Source organism: Etheostoma cragini, chromosome 14 (assembly GCF_013103735.1).
Source record: "Etheostoma cragini isolate CJK2018 chromosome 14, CSU_Ecrag_1.0, whole genome shotgun sequence".
NCBI classification, from domain to species: Eukaryota; Metazoa; Chordata; class Actinopteri; order Perciformes; family Percidae; genus Etheostoma; species Etheostoma cragini.
In genome coordinates this window covers 6,203,841-6,224,261 of record NC_048420.1, presented here as the reverse complement: position 1 = coordinate 6,224,261, position 20,421 = coordinate 6,203,841, and the positions used below count along the sequence as shown (strand labels likewise).

The following is a 20,421-nucleotide window of genomic DNA, read 5'->3' as shown; positions in this document are numbered from 1 at the left end:
CAGAATTGGACGGGCAGTTCCAAGGGCCTGCATGCATACAGTGCAGTACTGTTAATACTGTAAACAGTCTTACAGTAAAGGTAGTACACAGGACCATATAAACAGTTTCTGATAAACAGTAGTACATTACAGAAAAGAATGGAGATGAAATATTACATCCAGATTATGTAGTCTAATTGCTTTATGCTCCAAGCTAATTGCCAACAATATTCTCAGCATATTGAAACATGATCTAAACATGGAGTATTGTTTATGTCTCCATACAACTATGCATTAAGAGTAATGCAACAGGTACTTATAATTTTGAGCTGTTGTATTGATAGATCACTGTAATATGAATAGACAATCATTTGAAATGTAATGTGTGAATTGCTAGGTTCTGAAATTAGTGCCAAAATCTGTAAAACATTCCAAAAACAATATTTTTCATAAAGAGTATTTATTGTTCAAATAGAGGGCAGATTCTCAGTTTATACGTTTTAATGCTTTGATAAAATGACTGCAGCTCTAATCTACGGAGCCTGTAGCTACACACGGCCCAGGACAGGCCACTGCAGCTAACATTAACATAAGCAGGCCTGTTCCAGTCTAATTTATTATTTATTCTTGCTAAGGTTTACCAGCATTTGCATAAAACGTGAACTAGATTAAGAGAAAGAAACTGAGTAATACATATAAAAAACAATCATTAGGCAGTTGTCTGCAACGAAATGCCCCTGATTATTAATCAAGAAACAACAATGGGTGTCAAACACAAACTTCTCTCTCAAACACGAGTATTCTTGCATGCATGCAGCACACACACATGCCGGCATGCTTCATGTGCTCTCCGATTGCTGTGTGCATGCAAAACACAAAATCACACACACGCAATCCCGCATTCCTTCAGGCACAAAACTGCAGAACAGAGAGGATATATGCAAAAGTGGAGTAAAGAGGATAAAAATGACGCTGTTAATTATTCAAAGGACAGATCTGTAGAGTGTGCGATCATGTTTGCAAAGTACATAAAGAGCACCTAGTGTAATGTTTAATGTGTGATCAAATATTTACAGGCAACATGGGTGAAATATACACAAGAGGCCACATAATCTGCTTTCAACAGAAGCCCAAGTAGGAGAGCAATGTAGAAACTGGCACTGTGTTAGCCCTAAACCCTAAATACAGTCAAATAAAACATGGTTTTAATTCATAACATCAAACTAAAAATGACATCTACTTTGGCTTATTGCAGGATGTTGGATGGTTTATGATCAAAGCTTTGTGAAACATAACTGACATTTCACAATGACCTTTGAATCTGATGTGCAGATGTGGAAAACAGCAGGAGCGACGCCGGTTAGGAGCCGGGGTGACTGGGGATATTCAGCAGGGGTCGGCGAGTGAGAAAAACCTGAGGATCGTGGCTACCTGCTGCTTCTGGCAGCACCGTGGACAAAAGGGAGGGCTCTGCACTTTATTTTCCTGTTTGATTGCAAACAATGAGAGGATTTAAATCTACTCACGACAGCCATGGCAACGGATTGCAAGTGCCAACCACCATGTGGAATTACCTTCTTCTTTTGCCAAACGTGTCAAAAATAACACAAAATTAAAATATAATATATAAAAAGGATATGTGGGAGAGGTCTCTTTTTTTTTTTTAGGCACCGACTCCTGCTTCTTCCTATAAAGTCAATATCTCTAATGAAAAATGTCCTGAACAAAAAGACCAGACCAAGTTTCCTGACTCTGATCCATTAACAGGCTTTGGGCTCACCAATGAGCTGTTCCACCAAATAACGAGCTAGATATTCAAGGATACAGTTTGACTTGGTCTTCCATTCTCCTCCATTTGGCACAAGTCTAGAAAACCAGTAGCTCAACTATTTTGTTGCTTTCTCTGGGTATTTTCCACAGCCACATTCACTGAGGTTGCTACAATCGGTGCCCAGCTGATCTGTAGATAGAGGTTTGAAAACATTTGTTGTAAACCTATTATAGTACCATGAGGTGATACATGTACAACATATCTCTGAGAAAATATTTCTTTTTAGAAGATGCTGATTTTTTGACACCCTATCGAATTAAGAAAATGCACAAAAATACAAACTACTCTGGCATGTTCCGCTTTAAGTCGCAGTATTGTAGAAGACCTACACTAGATAAAGCATGAAATGCAATAAATTCCCTAGAAAGGCATCTAATCGACTTAATATGTTTGTGCTGCCCAGTATAAAAAAAATGGCATTCTAGGAGCACTGGGATCCTGGGGTTACACTCCCAATCCATTATTGTAAGATCATTAAAATCGGAAAGCAAGGCAGGAATGTGTTCCTTCGGAGAATTCAACAGTTAGTATGTTCCTCCATTTAACTGGCAATGCAGCTTCTACACTTTGCAGGAGGCGATGGCTTAACCCTGCTGTTAGGCTGTCAATAGTCATAATCCATTACGCCTGTTAGCGTGGTTGGTGGTGTGTTCAGTCACTTCTCCTGAAATAAATGACTCAATAGAAATGCAGTTCCATAACGAGGACATCCCAGCTTCACATACCGGAGTTGTGCCAGTTAACAGGCTGCTTGCTCCCCACAAAGCCAAGCATGTGTTGGTATGGGTTTCACATTCCTGCCCACCAATCTTCTCTCGGAGGAAATTAGTCTTCACGCCCTTGAATACTTTTTGCTCGAAAGTGTGAGATTCCCCCCTCCCCCTTGTTGTTTAAAAGGTCAGCCCCACTTTGGACCTGCGGGGGGGTTCCACCGTGTCCTGAACCTGGCTCCCCAGGTCACCGCAGGTTGATGGCCAGGGTCACTGTTAGGATGATGGCCATCAGCATCAAGAAAGGCAGCCAGGTCTTCAGAAAGCCTACACAGCTGAATCAGGCAGAGAAAACCCACAGCGAGGAGAAGAGAGACAGATTAACGAAGGTGAGGAGAATAGCATTGTGATCCAAGTGTCACCATGAACAAAATGTACTAATGGATCTTTTTTGTACAAGTGTACAAAGCCCATTTACCTGGAAACCAGACAAATCTGCCAGCTCATGTTTAACTTGCTCTGACTGATACTACGTCAGGGGTCCCTCCCATTTCAAACTGATTTCCAGCCGTACAGAGTCTGGACGGACCAATCGCAACGGTGTATCCAACATAGGGCGGGATTAAGACGATGCTTAAACGTTGTTTCTGGAAACAACTGGCATTCTCAGTGCAACGCACCAGGCTCACGAAACTCAGATCACACTGTCACAGTTGGTGGTATCAAGTAGGAATCAAGATTCTGTACTGCATATTTGTCACCTAAAATGTTATCAGAAACACATTTTAGTGTACTGTTTAGCAGTAATTCGAGACAATTTGTGACCCTACTGCAACTCTTGACTGGTTTTAGGTCATGTTTCTTTGCTCTGATTGGTTGTAGGTCTATTCTTTGCACCCAGAGGCATTTTGGTCTGTGCCGTTGATAACGATGACACAAGAAGGAAAGCTAAGTAAAGGTTGCTGACACATTTGCCACTGTGCACCAAAGTAACGTCAGAGGGAAGGGACTGTAGGGACTCACCAGAGAGCCACTGGGATGTGTAGTCCATCCCTGTAACACAAGTTTTCAAAGGCCGTCTGGAGCAATGTCCCATATACACTCTGACTACATCCCAAGAATCAGGGTTCTCCTTTCTATCCTGAGACACAACAGGTTCAAGGCATACCAGTAAAATCCTCCCCGAGCCCCTGGGATCACCCGGAGGATCAGCCCTCCTTCTCATGGTGGCTTAGACAGGAGCAGCTCCAGATTATAGGGTAGGCTCTAGTTTGGGCCTTTAAGGCATATTAAATGCAAATATTTTTGGACAGAAGACTATTAACTGTCCTTCTATGGGTGTCTTTCAGCTTCATAGTTATCGTTCACCATTTCTCTTTAAATCCACTGCGATAGATTAGAGATACAATTAGAAACCAACCAGTGTCCTACACATGTTTCTATGTGGAAAAAGTAGAACTATTCAAAAAAAAGATTCTTTTTTTATGTTTAACATGAGGCTTTGTGCTGCAAGTCGGTCATGTATTTTCACATCAAATGAAATGATGTCCCAGACGTTTCACGTGCTGTTGCTATGGCAATCAGCTGAGAATTCCGCCTACACTTAGAGGGTACAATCCGCAGTGGAAAACGAATAAAGAAAAACTCCTTGTATCAAAAAAAAAAGTTGAGATGAGCCATAGAGTGTAAACACGGCGATACTTATTTTTTTGGGACCAACATTTTTAATATTCAGAAAACATAATATAAGACACATAATATTGACAAACGGTTACAAACAACCCACTGGGATATAGGAGCGCGTTCCAGGCTGGCGATAGACTTGTAGCGAGCAACACACAGAATTATAACGGTCATGTTTTTAAAAGAATGTTGATGCAATATTTATATCAGCTTATGGGGTCACGCCGGTTTTGGTTGAAAATGCCAATTGAGTCCACTCAAAACAGATCTGATGTGATGTTACACCAGATTTATATTTTCACACTGAGACCATCAGTATTTTTCGAGCGGTAGCCCGTTTTATCCCTGTGAAATCTCCCGTTTTTAAGTTATGTTGCACATCCTTCCCAACAACTCACCTTGTCTTTGCCATAGCTGGAAACTTTATTTAGTTTTCTACACCATACATCAGTCTAACCCCAGCAAACAGTATTCCCAGAGACAGGCCATGTTAACCCTTCTTACCTCACATGTTTTCCATGGATCAGAGCAAGGAGGCAGAGGTTGACCATGTTCCAAGAGGTGCTGTTTTCATATCGCATCAGATTGAGAGCCATGGCGACATGTGAGTGACAGTTGTCACAGCAGAGGTTGTGCTTGGGAAAAAACAAGAGTACAAATCATTTCCGGTGTTTCCACTTTTGTAAATAAAAGTGAATAAAAGACGTGTCCACGAGAGCACTTATTTACCATTCTGTGCTTATACTCCTCTGAAGCATCGTGCACCGCTGTGTCCCAGGCATTGGAGCCACTAGCGTAGACTTTGCTCACGTCAAGAATCCAGTACCTACATTCAAAGAGAAACACTAACTGTATTGTTGTGCAGGACGGATGTCAGGAAACAGGTTTTGTTCTGACTATTTCTCTGTAACAATGTTCACTGACAGATCAGTGAGAGTCACATCAGCCATAAGAACCCAAATATTTTCATTGACGTACTTTGTTGGTCTTCCAAAAGCCATGTTGTCTTCCTGCAAAAAAAAAGAAGAATTGTTTTGTTGCAAATTATTATTTAAAATTGATAAAGTTATAATTTGTGTACTCATGTTTCTTAAATTTGCCTGGGCTCATTGTGTGTAGTTTTTTGTACTACACTTATACTAAATGCAAACGTAGCCAGTAATTTGTAAAAATCAAAAAAAAATAATTTTCTAGCTCAAAAACAAACTGTTTCTAATGCTGTGATGGACAGTCCCATATGTGGACTGACACTTTTTGGCTCTTTGGGAACAGGTCATTTAGACGGTTTGGTGTTACAAATTTAGAAAATAAATTTTTCAATGCAGGCTGGTTTTGGTCTAACTGTACAGTTATTTGTTACAACAAAAAAAAAATCTTTTTGCTTAATGCAACCTGAAAGCCAAGTTACTGCATCTCCATCTACGCTGGTTGTACATTCTGTGCCCATTGTTTATGAAATGGTTGATGTTGATAGTTGGTTAGATTGGTTGCAGGGGAAAGACAAACAAAACTTTACGAGTATTTAGCCATATTTCGGGAGAAATGTAATAGTTTTAAACATACTGATACATACTAAAACATACAGATCAAAAGCAAAGAATTGATGGGATTGATACTTTTTTCTGTTAACTTCTTTTGCTGGAATCCATTGTAATTGACTATGTAGTAAAGATCCCTATTTTCTGTTATTTTGGCACTTTCCTCACCTACCTCACTTTAGGGCTGCACAATTAATCAAATTTTAATCACGATCACCATTTTGACTTCCCCCGATCAAATTTGTGTGATCGAGAGATTATTTTTTTTAAAGCGTCATTTCATAGAACACTGAGCTTTTTTGCAAAGCCAATGTAAACGCTCCGTAAACCACTGTCTGCTCATGAGCCCGTCAAAGCAGTTCCCTGCACCGCGCAGCTTAGTTTCTAGATAGAGACAATCACAGAGGACAGAGTAACGGGAAGAAAACTCAACAGATAGCAGTCGGTTGTACGTCGGTCTCAAGGTTTACCAGTAAACGCAACATTTTGTCCCGTCTGTTGTTTTTCAGACAACAGCAGTGACCAGTGCTAGTTGGTGCTAGTAGCGTCTATTAGCTGTTAGCTTGTAGCTCCTCTAGGACGCACCGGTGCTAATGTCCTCGCATCCGCTGCAATGCTGTTTATATGGAGATGGTTTAATGTTGCGTTACATGACCCATTTCTTTAAAGCCGTGCCTGTGTTGGATCTCTCCTCTGCTCTCTCTCCTCTTATTCTCCACGCAGCCCCGCACACAGCGTCGGTCCACACTTCTGACATTTGTCTACAGTTTTATTTGTTATTAACACAGCTGTATATTGTTAAATATGAGGGGCAAACCTGTATTTGTACCAGTGTTTCCGTGGTAACCCTGCTATCGCGGCGGCCACGGCGAAGAACTCAGAAGAAGTTATTGAATGCAACTAACTTCAGTTTGTAGAGTAATAGCGTGTGAGACGGAGCTGCTGGATCAGGACCAGAGATGTGACCCATGGCCTGAATATCATAGTTCATAAAAATGCAGCGCAGTGACGATACAGACGTTTCATACACACGACGTGTGTATCCGCAATTCAACCCGTGCTGGACCCCTTCATAATTAGTCAGCCGTCTCTCTGTGAGTACTTCCATCCCACTCCCTCTCTCTCTCTCCCTAGTCCTTTTAATCAGTTATTGTAGAGACCAAGTGAAGGAGCTTTCTCAGAGATACATACAGAAAAAAATCCTACGCTATTTATTTCAGATAGCTAATTTTCATTTACATGGGTTGCAGCTGTATGTCTACAACTTAAACATAAGAAGAACGTAGCATAATATGGATGTCAAAGCAGTTATAAATAGCCTATGTGACAATAAAATTTGTTTTGGTTCAAATCAACAAATAATCGTGATCAAAATATTGATCAAAATAATTGTGATTATCATTTTGGCCATAATCGTGCAGCCCTGCCTCACTTCCTGGAACATTTTGCCCTTCCTCATCACTGATTGGTTCTTGCTTTCACGTGTCAGCCCTAATTACCTAATTGAGGCCACCTGGTCACCACTCCCTCCCTTTTCACCAGCTGGTAAGATGAGTTTTATGTTGCACTTTAATTCTTAATAACATATTCAAGTTATTTAAATGACAGCTTGATTTATCCTTATTTATTGAAGATGGACATGTGAGAATATTGACTTCCTATTTGTTTTCTTTTAGCTGTGTATCTTTACATTAGCATCCCCATTTTGTAGAAATACCCGTCTGTCAAAGTTGTTTAAGTCTTGTGGCCCATGCATTCTGACCCGTGATGATAGACCTTAAGACTGACTGCCATGCCTTGTGAGGGAGCAAGTTACACTTTTCAGTCTACTTATAAGCTCAAGGGGTATTTTCAGTGGATTACTGCTAAATACTAAAAGCAGTCAACCACACCTGCTCACTGCCTTACATGATATCCAGTGTGCTAATGTTAAGTCACTTAATTTCCCATACAGGCCATAATATTCTACAGTACCAGTCATTACTCACTGAGACAAAGTAAGGTCCAGCAAAGTCCCGGATGACACCAGTGGAAGTACAGATTCCCATGTGGCCAATGAATGGAAGCAGCCATCTGAACAAGAAAACAACCTTGCAAATGTTAATATTAAAATGTAAAAGTCGTAGTTTGGTCAGGACACACAAGGCCAGTGTTATGTTTTGTAAGTGGTATAGATACAATACTGAAACTGCAGTTGGAGGTAGCACTACATTACACGTGTAACATAACCGTTATTGATGAAGGGGTTAGCTAGATTAGTTGGTCTTGGGGGTGAAAGTGAATTTACTTTAACCCGCAAAACCAACTAATCTGCTAAAAAATTCTAACTGATCTTACAGTTTCATGTGGGAAAGAATTGGTTGATATTGTTGAATTAGTACTGATATACAGAGCGTCCAGCACTTTGTCAATGGAAGTTAACAATTTAAAACATAAGTAACATGAATAAAATAATTGCAAACGTTGTAATAGCCTCTGCGTCGACTAACTCCATTGTTTTAGGAATATACGGTAATTAGAAATAAGTATTTAAGTACTTGGCAAGTAGAATTCTGACGTGCAATTTAAGAAGGCGAACTTTAAGTACAGTAAGACTTCAAGTATTCAGAATGTCAAAGTTTGCCATTTTAGTTTACTTGGTGTAACGTGGCTTTCTAATATAGGCTTTGCTTGATGAACTTTCCATACGCACCAACTTTTCATTATTCGCTAATATTAAACAACTCATTTAACTCTTACTAACAGCGAAGATACACGGGCGAGGCCACATTGAAAAAACATTTTTGTTTTAAAGCAACAAGATGGTATTGTACGTCTTGCTAGCTAGTTGAGCTAATAAAGCTGTCACTTCCACCCGACGTTTCGGTCAGAAGCAGACTTGCAGTGGCCGGCGATAACTCACGATAACACGGGGATGGGTGTCCACACAATACAGTAAGGATAGCGACTGGCCGCTGGGTTAATTTTCTCAGACGCTATGTGGTAATTCTTCATGGTGTCTTTTTCAACAACATCCGCCATCACCAGCTGTAGAAAATGAACTTCATATGTCCCATTTACAGCTGCGTCAAGTCGCCCAACTGCACAGAACAACACCGGAAATGTGATTTTTGACTTCAAAATGATGTGCCCGTTTTGGTAATGAATATGACAAATAAGTAGAGGGATGCCTCATGCGCAGCGTCATGAACAATTCATTTAAATAATCTCCCTTTTAATTACTGATAGAAGAAAACAAACAGTCGTGTCAGGCTATATTTTTAGCAATATCCTATTTGTGAATTCAATGTGATTTTATTTTGAAAGGTATAGAAAGCTCTTTCCTCATTTAAGATTGCTTGAAAGTGTTGCAGTAGCTTCCGGGATCTATAAAAGAACTGTTTTATAGTATAGCTAAGTTTTCTTGGATCTAAGCGAGCCAGTAAAAGGAAAAGGCTGCATCAGTCTAGTAAAACTTGAGTCAACCAAGCCAATAATTCAGCCCTGGCAGGAAATACTGTTTATTTCATACTTCAAGCAGTTCAATATAAATGCATTTCAACAACCCCTGGTGTTCCACTTTTCCAACCATCACAATGAGCTCCTAGTTTCTCCACTGACATGTTGGCTATATGCTAAAAGTATTGCTTTTTTTCACAATGGAGTCAGGTGGGTTTAGCACTAGTGACTTCAGAGCAGTTTCTGGTTAAACAGGTCTCAAAGACATTTTAATTGTATAGTCTGTAGGGATCTTTTCCTTAATGTTGTCAGACACTTAGTATATTAATTTGGGGCTGTCAGTGGCAAAACAAGCACTTTTGTGAAGGTAAATACAAGCTGAACAGTTGCCCTATTAATTTACTGTGTGTGTGTGTGTGTGTGTGTGTGTGTGTGTGTGTGTGTGTGTGTTTGTGTGTGTGTGTGTGTGTGTGTGTGTGTGTCCTAAAAGTATACTAAACTGGGCGGCTGTGGCTCAGTGTTAGTGGTTGCCTGGCAGTTGGAAGGCTGGTGGTTCGATCACTGGCCCTGCAAACCATGTTAATGTGTCCTTGGACTGAACCCCGAGTTGCCCCTGATGCTGCGCCATCGGAGTGTGAATGTGTGTGAGTGTTTATCTGAAGTGCAGGTGACACCTTGTACGGCAGCCTCAGCCACAGTGTGTGAATGGTTCCTGTATGATTTAAAAGCGCTTTGAGTAATCGTTAAGACTAGAAAAGCGCTATGTAAAATACCGCACATTTAACAAACATACCAACTAGGCTAAATATGGACACTGTAATAGTAAAAACATATTAATACAAACAAATAGACTTACAGCAACTTTTCCCAGTCACCTTCGCCTCATTTTCTGTCATTCTGTCATCAACACCCTGCTATTTTGAAAGTTCTCCAACTTAGAAATCATGCAGGGGTCTGAAATTGTCACCGTAGGTGCACGTCCACTGTGGGAAACATAATATAAAAAAAATCCAGAAATCACAAGGTTTGATTTTTTAAAACTATTTATTTGTATAATACAGCTGCAAATACGTATTTGAACACCTTTCCATGTACAATTCTGAACCTCAAAGACCTGTTAGTCTGCCTTCCAAATGGCCATCTTCACTCCATTTATTATCCTAAATGAGATGCACCTGTTTGAGGTCATTAGCTGCATAAAGACACCTGTCCACCCCATACAATCAGTAGGAACCCAACTACTAACATGGCCAAGACCAAAGAGCTGTCCAAAGACACTAGAGACAAAATTGTACACCTCCACAAGGCAGGAAAGGGCAACGGGGAAATGGCCAAGCAGCTCGGTGAAAGAAGGTCCACTGTTGGAGCAATCATTAGAAAATGGAAGAAGCTAAACATGACTGTCAATCTTCCTCGGGGGTCTCAATGATCCTAAGAAAGGTGAGAAATTAGCACAGAACTACTCGGGAGGAGCTGGTCAACGACCTGAAAAGAGCTGGGACCACCGTTTCCATGGTTAATGTTGGTAATACACTAAGACGTCATGGTTTGAAATCATGCATGGCACGGAAGGTTCCCCTGCTTAAACCAGCACATGTCAAGGCCCGTCTTAAGTTTGCCAGTGACCATTTGGGTGATCCAGAGGAGTCATGGGAGAAAGTCATGTGGTCAGATGAGACCAAAATAGAACTTTTTGGTCATAATTCCACTAACCGTGTTTGGAGAAAGAAGAATGATGAGTACCATCCCAAGAACACCATCCCTACTGTGAAGCTTGGGGGTGGTGGGCATCATGCTTTGGGGGTGTTTTGATGCACATGGGACAGGGCGACTGCACTGTATTAAGGAGAGGATGAACGGGGCCATTTATTGCAGATTTTGGGGAACAACCTCCTTCCCTCAGTTAGACCATTGAAGATGGGTCGAGGCTGGGTCTTCCAACATGACAATGACCCGAAGCACACAGTCAGGATAACCAAGAAGTGGCTCTGTAAGAAGCATATCAAGGTTCTGGCGTGGCCTAGCCAGTCTCCAGACCTAAACCCAATAGAGAATCTTTGGAGGGAGCTCAAACTCTGTGCTTCTCAGCAACAGCCCCGAAACCTGACTGATCTAGAGAAGATCTTTGTGGAGGAGTGGGCCAAAATCCCTTCTGCAGTGTGTGTGAAAACCTGATGAAAAACTAAAGGAAATGTTTGACCTCTGTAATTGCAAACCAAGGCTACTGTACCAAATATTAACATTGTTTTTTTTTTCAGGTGTTCAAATACTTATTTGCAGCTGTATCATACAAATAAATAGTTTAAAAATCATACATTGTTATTTCTGGATTTTTTTTTTTTTTTTTAGATTCTGTCACATTGGACATACACCTATGATGACTTTGATGATTTTAGATTTCTACATGATTTCTAAATGGGAGAACTTGCAAAATAGCAAGGTGTTCAAGTACTTATTTTTCTCACTGTATGTCCATTAAGGAACCTTTGGGAACACTCAGCCAAATACTTTCATAATTTGTCAACAATAAGTCCATTGTTATTATCCAAATTCAATCCTAGCACTGTAGTAGATTTTCTGTCCAGTTTATTGCAAAATGCCTCTATTTGATTTCATGCAGGCACAAGGAGAGCTCCCCAATATAGAGGAGGTGGAGGGCTGCAGCTATCGAAGGACTTATCTGTGGCAATGGTGAAAATGGAAACAATGATGAACCCAAGGGACCTGCTGAGGCTCTGTGTACTCCATACTGGGTCCCATTAGATGTGACAGGTGATATATTGTGCGAAGGGCAAAAACAAACTACTCGGCAAAAGCAGGCAGACGTTGATAAACGAAGGCACACTGAGCTGAGGGAATTCTCCAGCAAAATGTCACCTCAATATCTGGCTTAGCCATTCTACCCAATTAGGCCAGAAGATGTGCAGCTTTCGGGCCAGTAACTCGGTGTCATGCTAGTGTTTCCAGTCAAAGGTTTGAAAAGGAAAATGTCAAGTGCTTGCGAGTTTCCAGTTCAGCTCCCTGGACTCTGATTGGTCGGCTAAGAAATACAATGAGTGTCAAATTCTACACTTTTAGAAAGCCACTGGAGCATTTCAATGTATCCGAAAGGGAAAAAGCTTTTTTTTTTATATATATATATTTTTTACTGTTTAATAAAGGGCCTGATTAAAGACAGAGAAATTGACTCTCCAGTCATTTCAAACCACACAGCACTTTTTAAAACCATGTCACTTAAAAAGCCCCAGAGAGGCAAAGTGCTTTTCATTAAAGGCTAATGAAATCTCTTGCAACTCGCACAGGAGCGATTCTAGGTTTTGACCTTTAGGCGGGCTCAGCCCCTAATGATAATGTGACATGGATATAGTGCATGCAAAAAAGGTAACCCCCCCCCCACCAAATCAGTAATGTCATTAGCCGATAATCTCTGAGCCAGCTACTGAACAATGTCAGCTACTGTTTTTTTGACACTATTAACACTATGATGGAACTCACTTTATAAGTCACAGTAATAACGGCCAGTTTGACACGATGCTCTAACATTCTGCAATTTTAGTTGCTTACATTTCTATTTAGGTTCTAATATGTGCCATGAAATGACCAACTTCTGGGGGGCTACCAACGTTAAACTTTACAACTGCTCTCCCTCTGACAGATTAGATAGACTCAGCCAGAGATTGGCTAACACTACGTGTCCGTTAACCCTTTCCCGGACTGGGTTACATACAGGTGCATAGCATTGGCAGCACAGGATAGTAAACCTTTTTCAAGCCCTATGAAACTGTAATTATTTGTCCTCTGTCACTTTGAGACAAGGTCACAAACTGTAACTCAAAGCACTAAAATTGATTTAAAAAAAAGAAGAAAGCATCTAAAATTGCCAATTAACTTGCACAATGAATCAATACATTGATTTAGTATAATTTGTTGAAATTGGGACATTGATTTTCTGTTGGCCATACACTAAGCTTCAGACTTGGAATCTCTGAGGACAGGAGGGAACTCATATGTTGGGCACGACTAGATTCCCAACTGGACAAAGAGAAACTGTCCCCAAGTCAACCTTCAGAGGACTTAAAGGCCCTTGAGAATATTTGGCATGTGATCTTTTGAATTAATAATTTACAATAATTATTTTAAAGGTTGCTAGGGTTTTTGCACCACCCACAGCTGTGTGTTTACCTGTGATTATATTGAGGCCCTGTACTTTAGAGGGGCCCCTTAAGGACAGCATGGTTATGAAAGGAAACACTGCCCCTTTGTGGATATGTTGGAGAGCTACTGGACATGGTCCATCAAGGCAGTGGTCCCAGCCTTTTTAGTCTGAGGTACCCCCACTGGCCTGTCGAATGAACTCGCGTACCCTCCTTTATCAATTCCCAATGTTATGTTTAAAATGGATAACATTATTCATTCTGAAAAAGTGGATCTTTTTATTTTTTCATTGAACTGTGGTTGAAGATTGGTTTGTTCCGATATTGTACTACTTGGCTAAAAGTACTTAGAGTGAAGCTGAATGTTTTAACCATTTAGTTACTTTTAACCTATTTAACCTGTTTATTTGTTACTTTTAGCTAATTATTTAGGCCATTTATCAATCACTTTTAGTTATCTGTTTAAACCTGCTCGGCAACTAGTTTTTCACTACCTGCAACATGTAGTGTTCAGGTGTTAAACCAGACTTAATAATACGTGTGCTATTCCAATCTGTCCATGTACCCCCTGGCACCTGCAGAACTACCCCCCCCCCCCCCCCCCCCCCCCCCCCCCCCCCCCCCACACGTGGGAATCCCTGTCTGTATAAGTTCAGACACACAAGAGTCAACCTGACTGGGAAACTGGATGAACAAGATCTACAACAGCAGATCTGTGTTCATCTAACACCTAACAGGTGAAGTGACAACAAAACACCTGTACTGAGCTGATCCACAGACACATAGCTGCATTAGCCTACAGTCAGTGGTCCAAGGCTTACAAAAGAGGCGTAACACAGGAAACCATTGAGCAAGTGAGTAGCAACAGGAAGTGTGTAAATATTTGTAAGAGTGATAAATGGTCAGAGAGGGAGTCACAATGCAACACTTTGGTAGATCTACGCGTGTTTATCAGAGGCCAGATGTCTATATTTAGGAGAAAGTGGTGAAGTGAATGTAACGCCTACAGAGATCCTCCCAGGCCCACAGTATTCTGGGCTTCAAGAAGCCAGTCTGTTGAATGGGGAACTCAATACAATTAAAAATATTTTGTAGATGCAAAAATAGATGTTTTACTGCACAATGTAATCTTGGCTTTCATAACACGTCGCTAGTCCAAATGTTTAAGTTCACATGCAACTGTAGCTAATAACTCACTCATTTAACATGATGCTGTTGCTGTCAACACATTTTCTAACATTTTAAATGGGCCCCGTTTTTCAGGCATCATGCATATTTAAACATTTAAGGTTTCTATGATGAAATGCGGCCTCTGAAGTCCAACTGGAAGAGACAAATTTAGTCACGTGCATTGCAAACTAACTTCCTTATAAGACACGAGAGAACTCTTTATTACTGCAAACACGTTCCAAGCAACACTGTTTTTAATCCCAGTTGTCGGTCTACAAGTCAAACTTGCTGTTCCTGATGTTATTTCAATGAAATTGCCGTCAGCCTGGCAAGATCTTTCACATCTGTGGTGCTTTTCCCCTCCTCTTCTTCTTGTCATCCTTAAGTATACACACTCACACAAGTATGCAAACAATTGACTACACTCTCTCTCACACAACTACAGTTTTGTTCAGAATAGTAGCAGTGTGTTTAGAATGTGAATAATGCTCAAAATCCTTAGAATAGCTTTTAATTCCATAATATCAATGCATTGGGAACACTGCACATTCAATTCCAAATCAAAACATGACCAAAATTGATCAAGTTTGTGTTCTACCTTTTCAGAAAGTGAAGAAAAATGAATATTAGGCTGTTCAAAAATAGTATTTGGATTCTTCTCTAACAACTCAAACATTTACTGTATGAACTGAAAAATGTCTCAAGGGTTTGCTTTACTTTGAATCACTGCGCTAATATTTAGTTGCATAACCACCATTTCTGAGAACTGCTTCACATGTGTGTTGTATGGAGTCGTCCAACTTCTGGCCCCCGTGAACAGGTATTCCAGCCCAGGACTATTGAACTACATTCCACAAATCCTCTGCATTAGCAACTCAAAATTCAAACAAAAGCCAATAGTGTAAAAACTACAAGTTGCAGTGTAATGGGGGGGTTAAGTGCCAGATTATTCCTTGGTACCTTTGGACACACCCAGGCTAGTTGTTTGTCTGTTTCCAGTCTGTATGCTGAACTAAGCCGACCAGCTGCTGGCTGTAGCTTTATACTTTACTGTATTTCTTAAGTGTCAAACTGTTATTTAATTTTAAATTCTCCCTGTAAAAATCCCCCCGGTTGTAATATGCGTTCAGTCCAGTCATGTTGTGGGTGGTGTGGTCATAGCTGCATGCCTACTGCCTGTATGGCCTACTGTGTAAACTATAAACTATACAGATCAGACTCATTGACAAAGAATGTTCCAGAAGTTGACACCCACACAGCCGGAACACCTCTCTGCCTGGCTACTAGAAATCTTCCGATTAAAATAGCCAACTATTTAGGCTTCTTCTTCGATTTTGCATTCATTTAGGGATTAGATTGAGTGAGTCGTGAATTACTGAGATTGGATCACTTTTTTCTCAATATAAATCCATTTGCCCACACCGAAAACCAATTTTACTTATTCCTCAAGCCTGAGCATGTTCCAGATCACGTCCGAGGTTTTCTTTTGTTAACGTTATCTTTGTCTTTTTTTTTTTTTTTTTTACAGCACCTTCTTCCTCCTGATCCACCCATTTAGAGTTAGAGACCCAATATCTGGCAAGTAACATGCACAGTAGGTTTTCCGGTATCATTTTCAAAATAAAACACTTCATCAACCAGTCATGCTCAAGATTAGTTTGTGTAGATTATTGCGTCCTGAACAATGACTTACCGACCTTCTGTTTTGTTAGATGACATAGACTCAAAACAGATTAAATATGTATTTTTTTAATCACAATTAAACACACGCATTCAAATGTGTGCATCCATGTTTTACATGTATTTTTATATATCTGTACAGTTTATTGGTTACCTTGCATGCACACTTCCAAATAAGTAACATATCAGAATGACTCCTACTTCACATCCTACTACCTACTACACTAGTCTAAATGCATTTTCCATTTCAAGTTTTTATCTTTTCTACATTATTTTACCCTTAGCCAAAGAATGACGCTTTTATTTACCATGACCAAATCATTAGACTTCCGGCTTCGCTTTGAGCATGCATAGTAACTTGACGCAGCCTTTTCACTTCAGCGCATAACACATCTGTTGAATATGTGTCTCGGCCGGCGGAGGAAGAGGTAGTTTCAGCAGCGGACGCTGAAAAAAACGAGGAACAAGGTGGGTAAGTAGGCAGTAAATAGGTCGCCTGCAAAAGTGATGCGTACTAGCTTTAATACGTAACGCCTGTGTTTTAGGCTGTGGCAGAACTTTTGTGAACTGTCTCGGGTTTAGTTCCGCCTATAGCACGCACACGGTTGATGGGCAAATGGACATGGGTCGGTTCAGCAAACGCAGATGAAGTCCGTTTGATAATCGCCAGGTGTGGGTAGGCTACAGAAACAAACAGTGGCGCTACACTTAAGGATGGGGGAAATTATCTTGCTGTCAAGTTAAACTTAAAAGTTAACACCACTGCCATTATAGTGTTGCTAATTAAAATGTAAAACAATATTAAAAATAATTTACTCTATTCGACCGGTTGTGTATTTAAAGGTATAATATGCATCTTAAAAAAACAACGTATGGATTAAAACAAAAGTAATCCTTCTCAATCATTGCTTATGACCCACTACAAGTGTGTGGCGTGTCTGCAGAAAGCTGCAATCCGCCTGAATTCTCTCTTTTTCTTCTTATTTTGAGTGCGGGACGTTTGTGGGTGTCAGCAAAGAGCCTGTGGGGCTCACGTAGGTGTGTTAACTCCCAGGCATTTTGCAGGTTGTGCAGCCCTTGTCATTTCCAGCCACCACACTCAGAAACAGACATTCACTCATAATCCAGCAGTTTGGCTCATTACTGCAGAGGTGTGTTTCTTTGTGCTTTAGAACATAACCGCCATGTCACAATCCGAAAAGATAGTTTTACTCCTATGACTCGCTGCTTTGTATTGCGTTCTCTCTCTTAATTCCTTCTCTAGCTTGCTCAACCAATGATGCATTCTCTCTCTGGCTCTGAGTCCTCTTTAAACACTTTGTTTAAAAACAGTAACCTGGATTTTCCGCTGGGCCTGTGCTGCATTCCGGCTGCGCCACGATTTTGTTTCGTCTTGCGCCATGCCACACCGGGAGCTTCTCAGAAGCGGAGTGTCTTTCCTGTCAACTCAGATTTTACAACGCGCATTGTGGAAAATAAGGGTTGAGCCATAATCGCTCCATATTCTACCTTTTAAACTTGCAGGTAACCAGCGTAACTGGCCAAACACCAGACCGGTATATTAAATTTTACCACCAGTTGTACCCCTTACTCAGCAACCACTGAAATGGCACTAAAACTTGCAAAAAAATAGCCAGACAACTGATACGTTGTTTTTATTTCGCACAACCACCATTCACCTTAATTTCCCTTCTTCTAAACATAGAAAAAGATAGCCTAGCACATTTGAGAAACTGTTTGTACAGGTAAAGTGCAGTGTTACATGCTGCCTTGTGTATGCTTTATGGGTCTATCATCAGCCAGGGGTCCTGTGTGTGTGTGTATGTGTGTGTGTGCGTGCGCGCGCCCGTCCGTCCGTCCGTCCAAGGGCCATCTGCTAGGCTTGGGCGGTATTACAGTATGACAGGGTATTTAGAAAACCTGAAGTTACTATTTTCAATACTGTAAAAAAACGGACTATTGAACTGATAGCTAAGATGCTAAACCGAATCAATGTAGTATACAGCACGCCCCACCTGAGGTCAGTCTCTAAACAGGTGGTACATGTAGCTGAGCTGTGATTGGTGGGGATAATGTGGCAGGAGATTTACGGGCAAGTGTTAGTGAGGGGAAAAACTGCAGAAGAGCAAAAATATTTGTATTTACTATAACTAGTTTTTGGGGTCACAAACATCAGGTATTTAAGGGTCCAATATGTAATGTATTTACTGTAATAAATCCAAAAATGACCCCAATACTTCATCAGATTTTAAGGATAACATGCAAAGTTGAAAGACTGTTGTCGTTTCTGACAACAATGTTAATACCAGTATTTTCTACCTTTTGTAATTTCCTCTTCGTGATGGAATTTCTGTTTGTGTTTTGTCTTGTTTTATCAACTGCCCAGTTTGACAACCAGGCCGGTTTGACAGATCTACCTGTAAAAACGTAAAATCAGTGCGCTACAGCTGTAAAGCTAGTACAGCCATGAAAGCAGCAAACAAACGGGATCAACGCAGATAAATTCTACCCAACCTATAAAAGAAAACCTGCATGTTTCTAACAGTTGCTTAACCAGAGTTGTACCAAACTCTGAATGGATCTGAAAGATGGAGACAGTTTAGAGCCCAAAAGGACGCCGAGTTGGCAAATTTCCTCCTGAACAGATAAGCAATAGCTTCATGCTAATTTATCACGGCTACTAGGGACGGGCATTTTTATGTCATTTCAACATTCACGTACTCACATCTAATTATGTACCTGAGTTGTTTACGTACTTGCAAAAACAATTGAGACAGCCAGTAAAGTGATCCTGACTGGTCCTGGCTAAAACTGCCATGCTAACCCTGATAACTAACTGCTAACGTTACTGGAGGACCAAGCAAGCGAGCCACGGTTGTTTACGTGTGGTTTATTGGCTGTAGTTTACAGCGGTGAATCATTTCAAGCCAAGAGAGGGGGGCTGTAAATCAGGAATAAAGGACTGTGAGCTAGCAATGTGATTAGCGATTGTTGTCGTAATTCTAAGCTAACAAAGTTGTGGAATTTTAAACGGTTCAATTTTTTAAACGTTGTCAATTTAGCAAGCATCTAATGTTAGCTTCTCCATAGTGAAGTAATGTCTGGCTCTGTGAGACAAGCGTCTAGCAACATTGTTTTGGATGCTGAGGTCTCAGCCTGGCCACCTCTGTGAACTGGGGAGGAGGGGGCGGGGGAGACAACTCTCTCCAGTATTTTGAATTTGTACTGTAGTAACTATTTGAAACACTAGCTTTCAGTATTACATATTGGACCTTTAATCAAATATAGGCATTTATAAAAAAACTTGATTTAGCTTTTATTCAGCCTATTCTTATTATTAAAAATATGAATAATAAGAATATTGACTGCTTAACCAAGTTTCTCTCCGCTGTTTTTCACACAGAACCAATTGTTAGCTACAATGTAACTGACATTAGCTAACGTTAGCTCACATTGGTGGTTGTTACAGCGGACCAGCGTAACGTCAGCTGACTTTAACCAGCCTAGTTCTGTGAAGAAACATCGGCAGAGAGAAACAAACCTGCTGGTTGGGACTCCCAGAGGCAACTTAATGAAATAAATGCAAATACACACAACACAATCAAATAGAGAAATGCGCTGCAAATACAGAAACAATGCCAAAAACGCTGCCTATTACGGATGGGGCTCTCCCTAGGGGGGTCTGGGGGTATGCCCCCCCAGCAAAAAAAATTGAAAAATAAACCATTAAATGGCACTTTCTGGAGAGTTTTTTTATGCAAAAAATGGAGAGATCAAGTCTTACATGATATGTGCAAAACTGTAGGGTTAAGAACCTTTGCATTGTTGTGGTACCAATGGGTGTTAGGGCATTTAGAATTTACATTATTAACTTTATATGATATAAGAACTGACCCAGACAATGTGCTAAACATAATTAACCACATGAAGAGACAGTAGCATATGTCAGCAACAGCTGAGAAGATTTGGGTCTGTGGTGAACAGGTCCAGGGGTCCCTGGTGTGGGGACCAGTGACCCAAAGTTAAATTAATGTTGAGGGATCAACTAAGACCACTGAAATTCTAAAGAATGAGAACCGCTGATTTACATAAATTCTAATCCTTTAACCGTTGTGCCAAGGCTCAGTAATGTTTGGCCCTCATCCTCTGGGCCCCACTTTCTGTATTTACTTTTTTGGGAAAATAAAGACTATTTGTTCATTTTATAAAACATCAAATGAATTATTTACAGTTACATT

At 40.5% G+C, this 20,421-nt stretch overlaps 2 protein-coding genes and 1 long non-coding RNA gene across 4 annotated transcripts in view; 2 read left to right on the top strand and 1 right to left on the bottom strand.

Moving 5' to 3' along the window:
- Positions 1–1,574: 1,574 nt before the first annotated feature.
- tmem222b (transmembrane protein 222b) lies at positions 1,575–8,841 on the bottom strand. The gene is made up of 6 exons (XM_034892528.1): positions 8,644–8,841; positions 7,730–7,814; positions 5,182–5,213; positions 4,933–5,029; positions 4,708–4,838; positions 1,575–2,855 (listed from the first exon to the last, which is right to left on the bottom strand). The coding sequence occupies exons 1-6, from the start codon at positions 8,760–8,762 to the stop codon at positions 2,768–2,770; spliced, it is 552 nt and encodes a 183-aa protein (XP_034748419.1). The 5' UTR covers positions 8,763–8,841; the 3' UTR covers positions 1,575–2,767.
- Positions 8,842–12,925: 4,084 nt separating this feature from the next.
- The window catches only part of LOC117957053, a 9,457-nt gene continuing 1,961 nt past the window's right edge, over positions 12,926–20,421 (top strand). The window contains exons 1-2 of the long non-coding RNA XR_004659429.1: positions 12,926–12,995; positions 15,090–15,094. This is a non-coding gene — a long non-coding RNA (uncharacterized LOC117957053). The remainder of the gene's footprint in view (positions 12,996–15,089; positions 15,095–20,421) is intronic.
- Positions 16,534–20,421, top strand: part of paqr7a (progestin and adipoQ receptor family member VII, a) — a 6,757-nt gene continuing 2,869 nt past the window's right edge. The window contains exon 1 of one of the 2 annotated variants that reach the window (XM_034892581.1): positions 16,534–16,651. The gene's annotated coding sequence lies outside the window, so the exon portion shown is untranslated. Of the gene's footprint in view, positions 16,656–20,421 lie in introns of both variants that reach the window. The other variant, XM_034892582.1, reaches the window with a different exon arrangement.

Coding starts and splice junctions, on each gene's coding strand:
- tmem222b (XM_034892528.1), bottom strand. CDS start 8,762: ATGGCGGATGTTGTTGAAAAAGACACCATGAAGAATTACCACATAGCG. Junction 5,214..7,729: donor CTGGACCTTACTTTGTCTCA/GTGAGTAATGAC, acceptor TTTTTTTTGCAG/GAAGACAACATGGCTTTTGG. Junction 4,839..4,932: donor AGGAGTATAAGCACAGAATG/GTAAATAAGTGC, acceptor TTTTTTCCCAAG/CACAACCTCTGCTGTGACAA.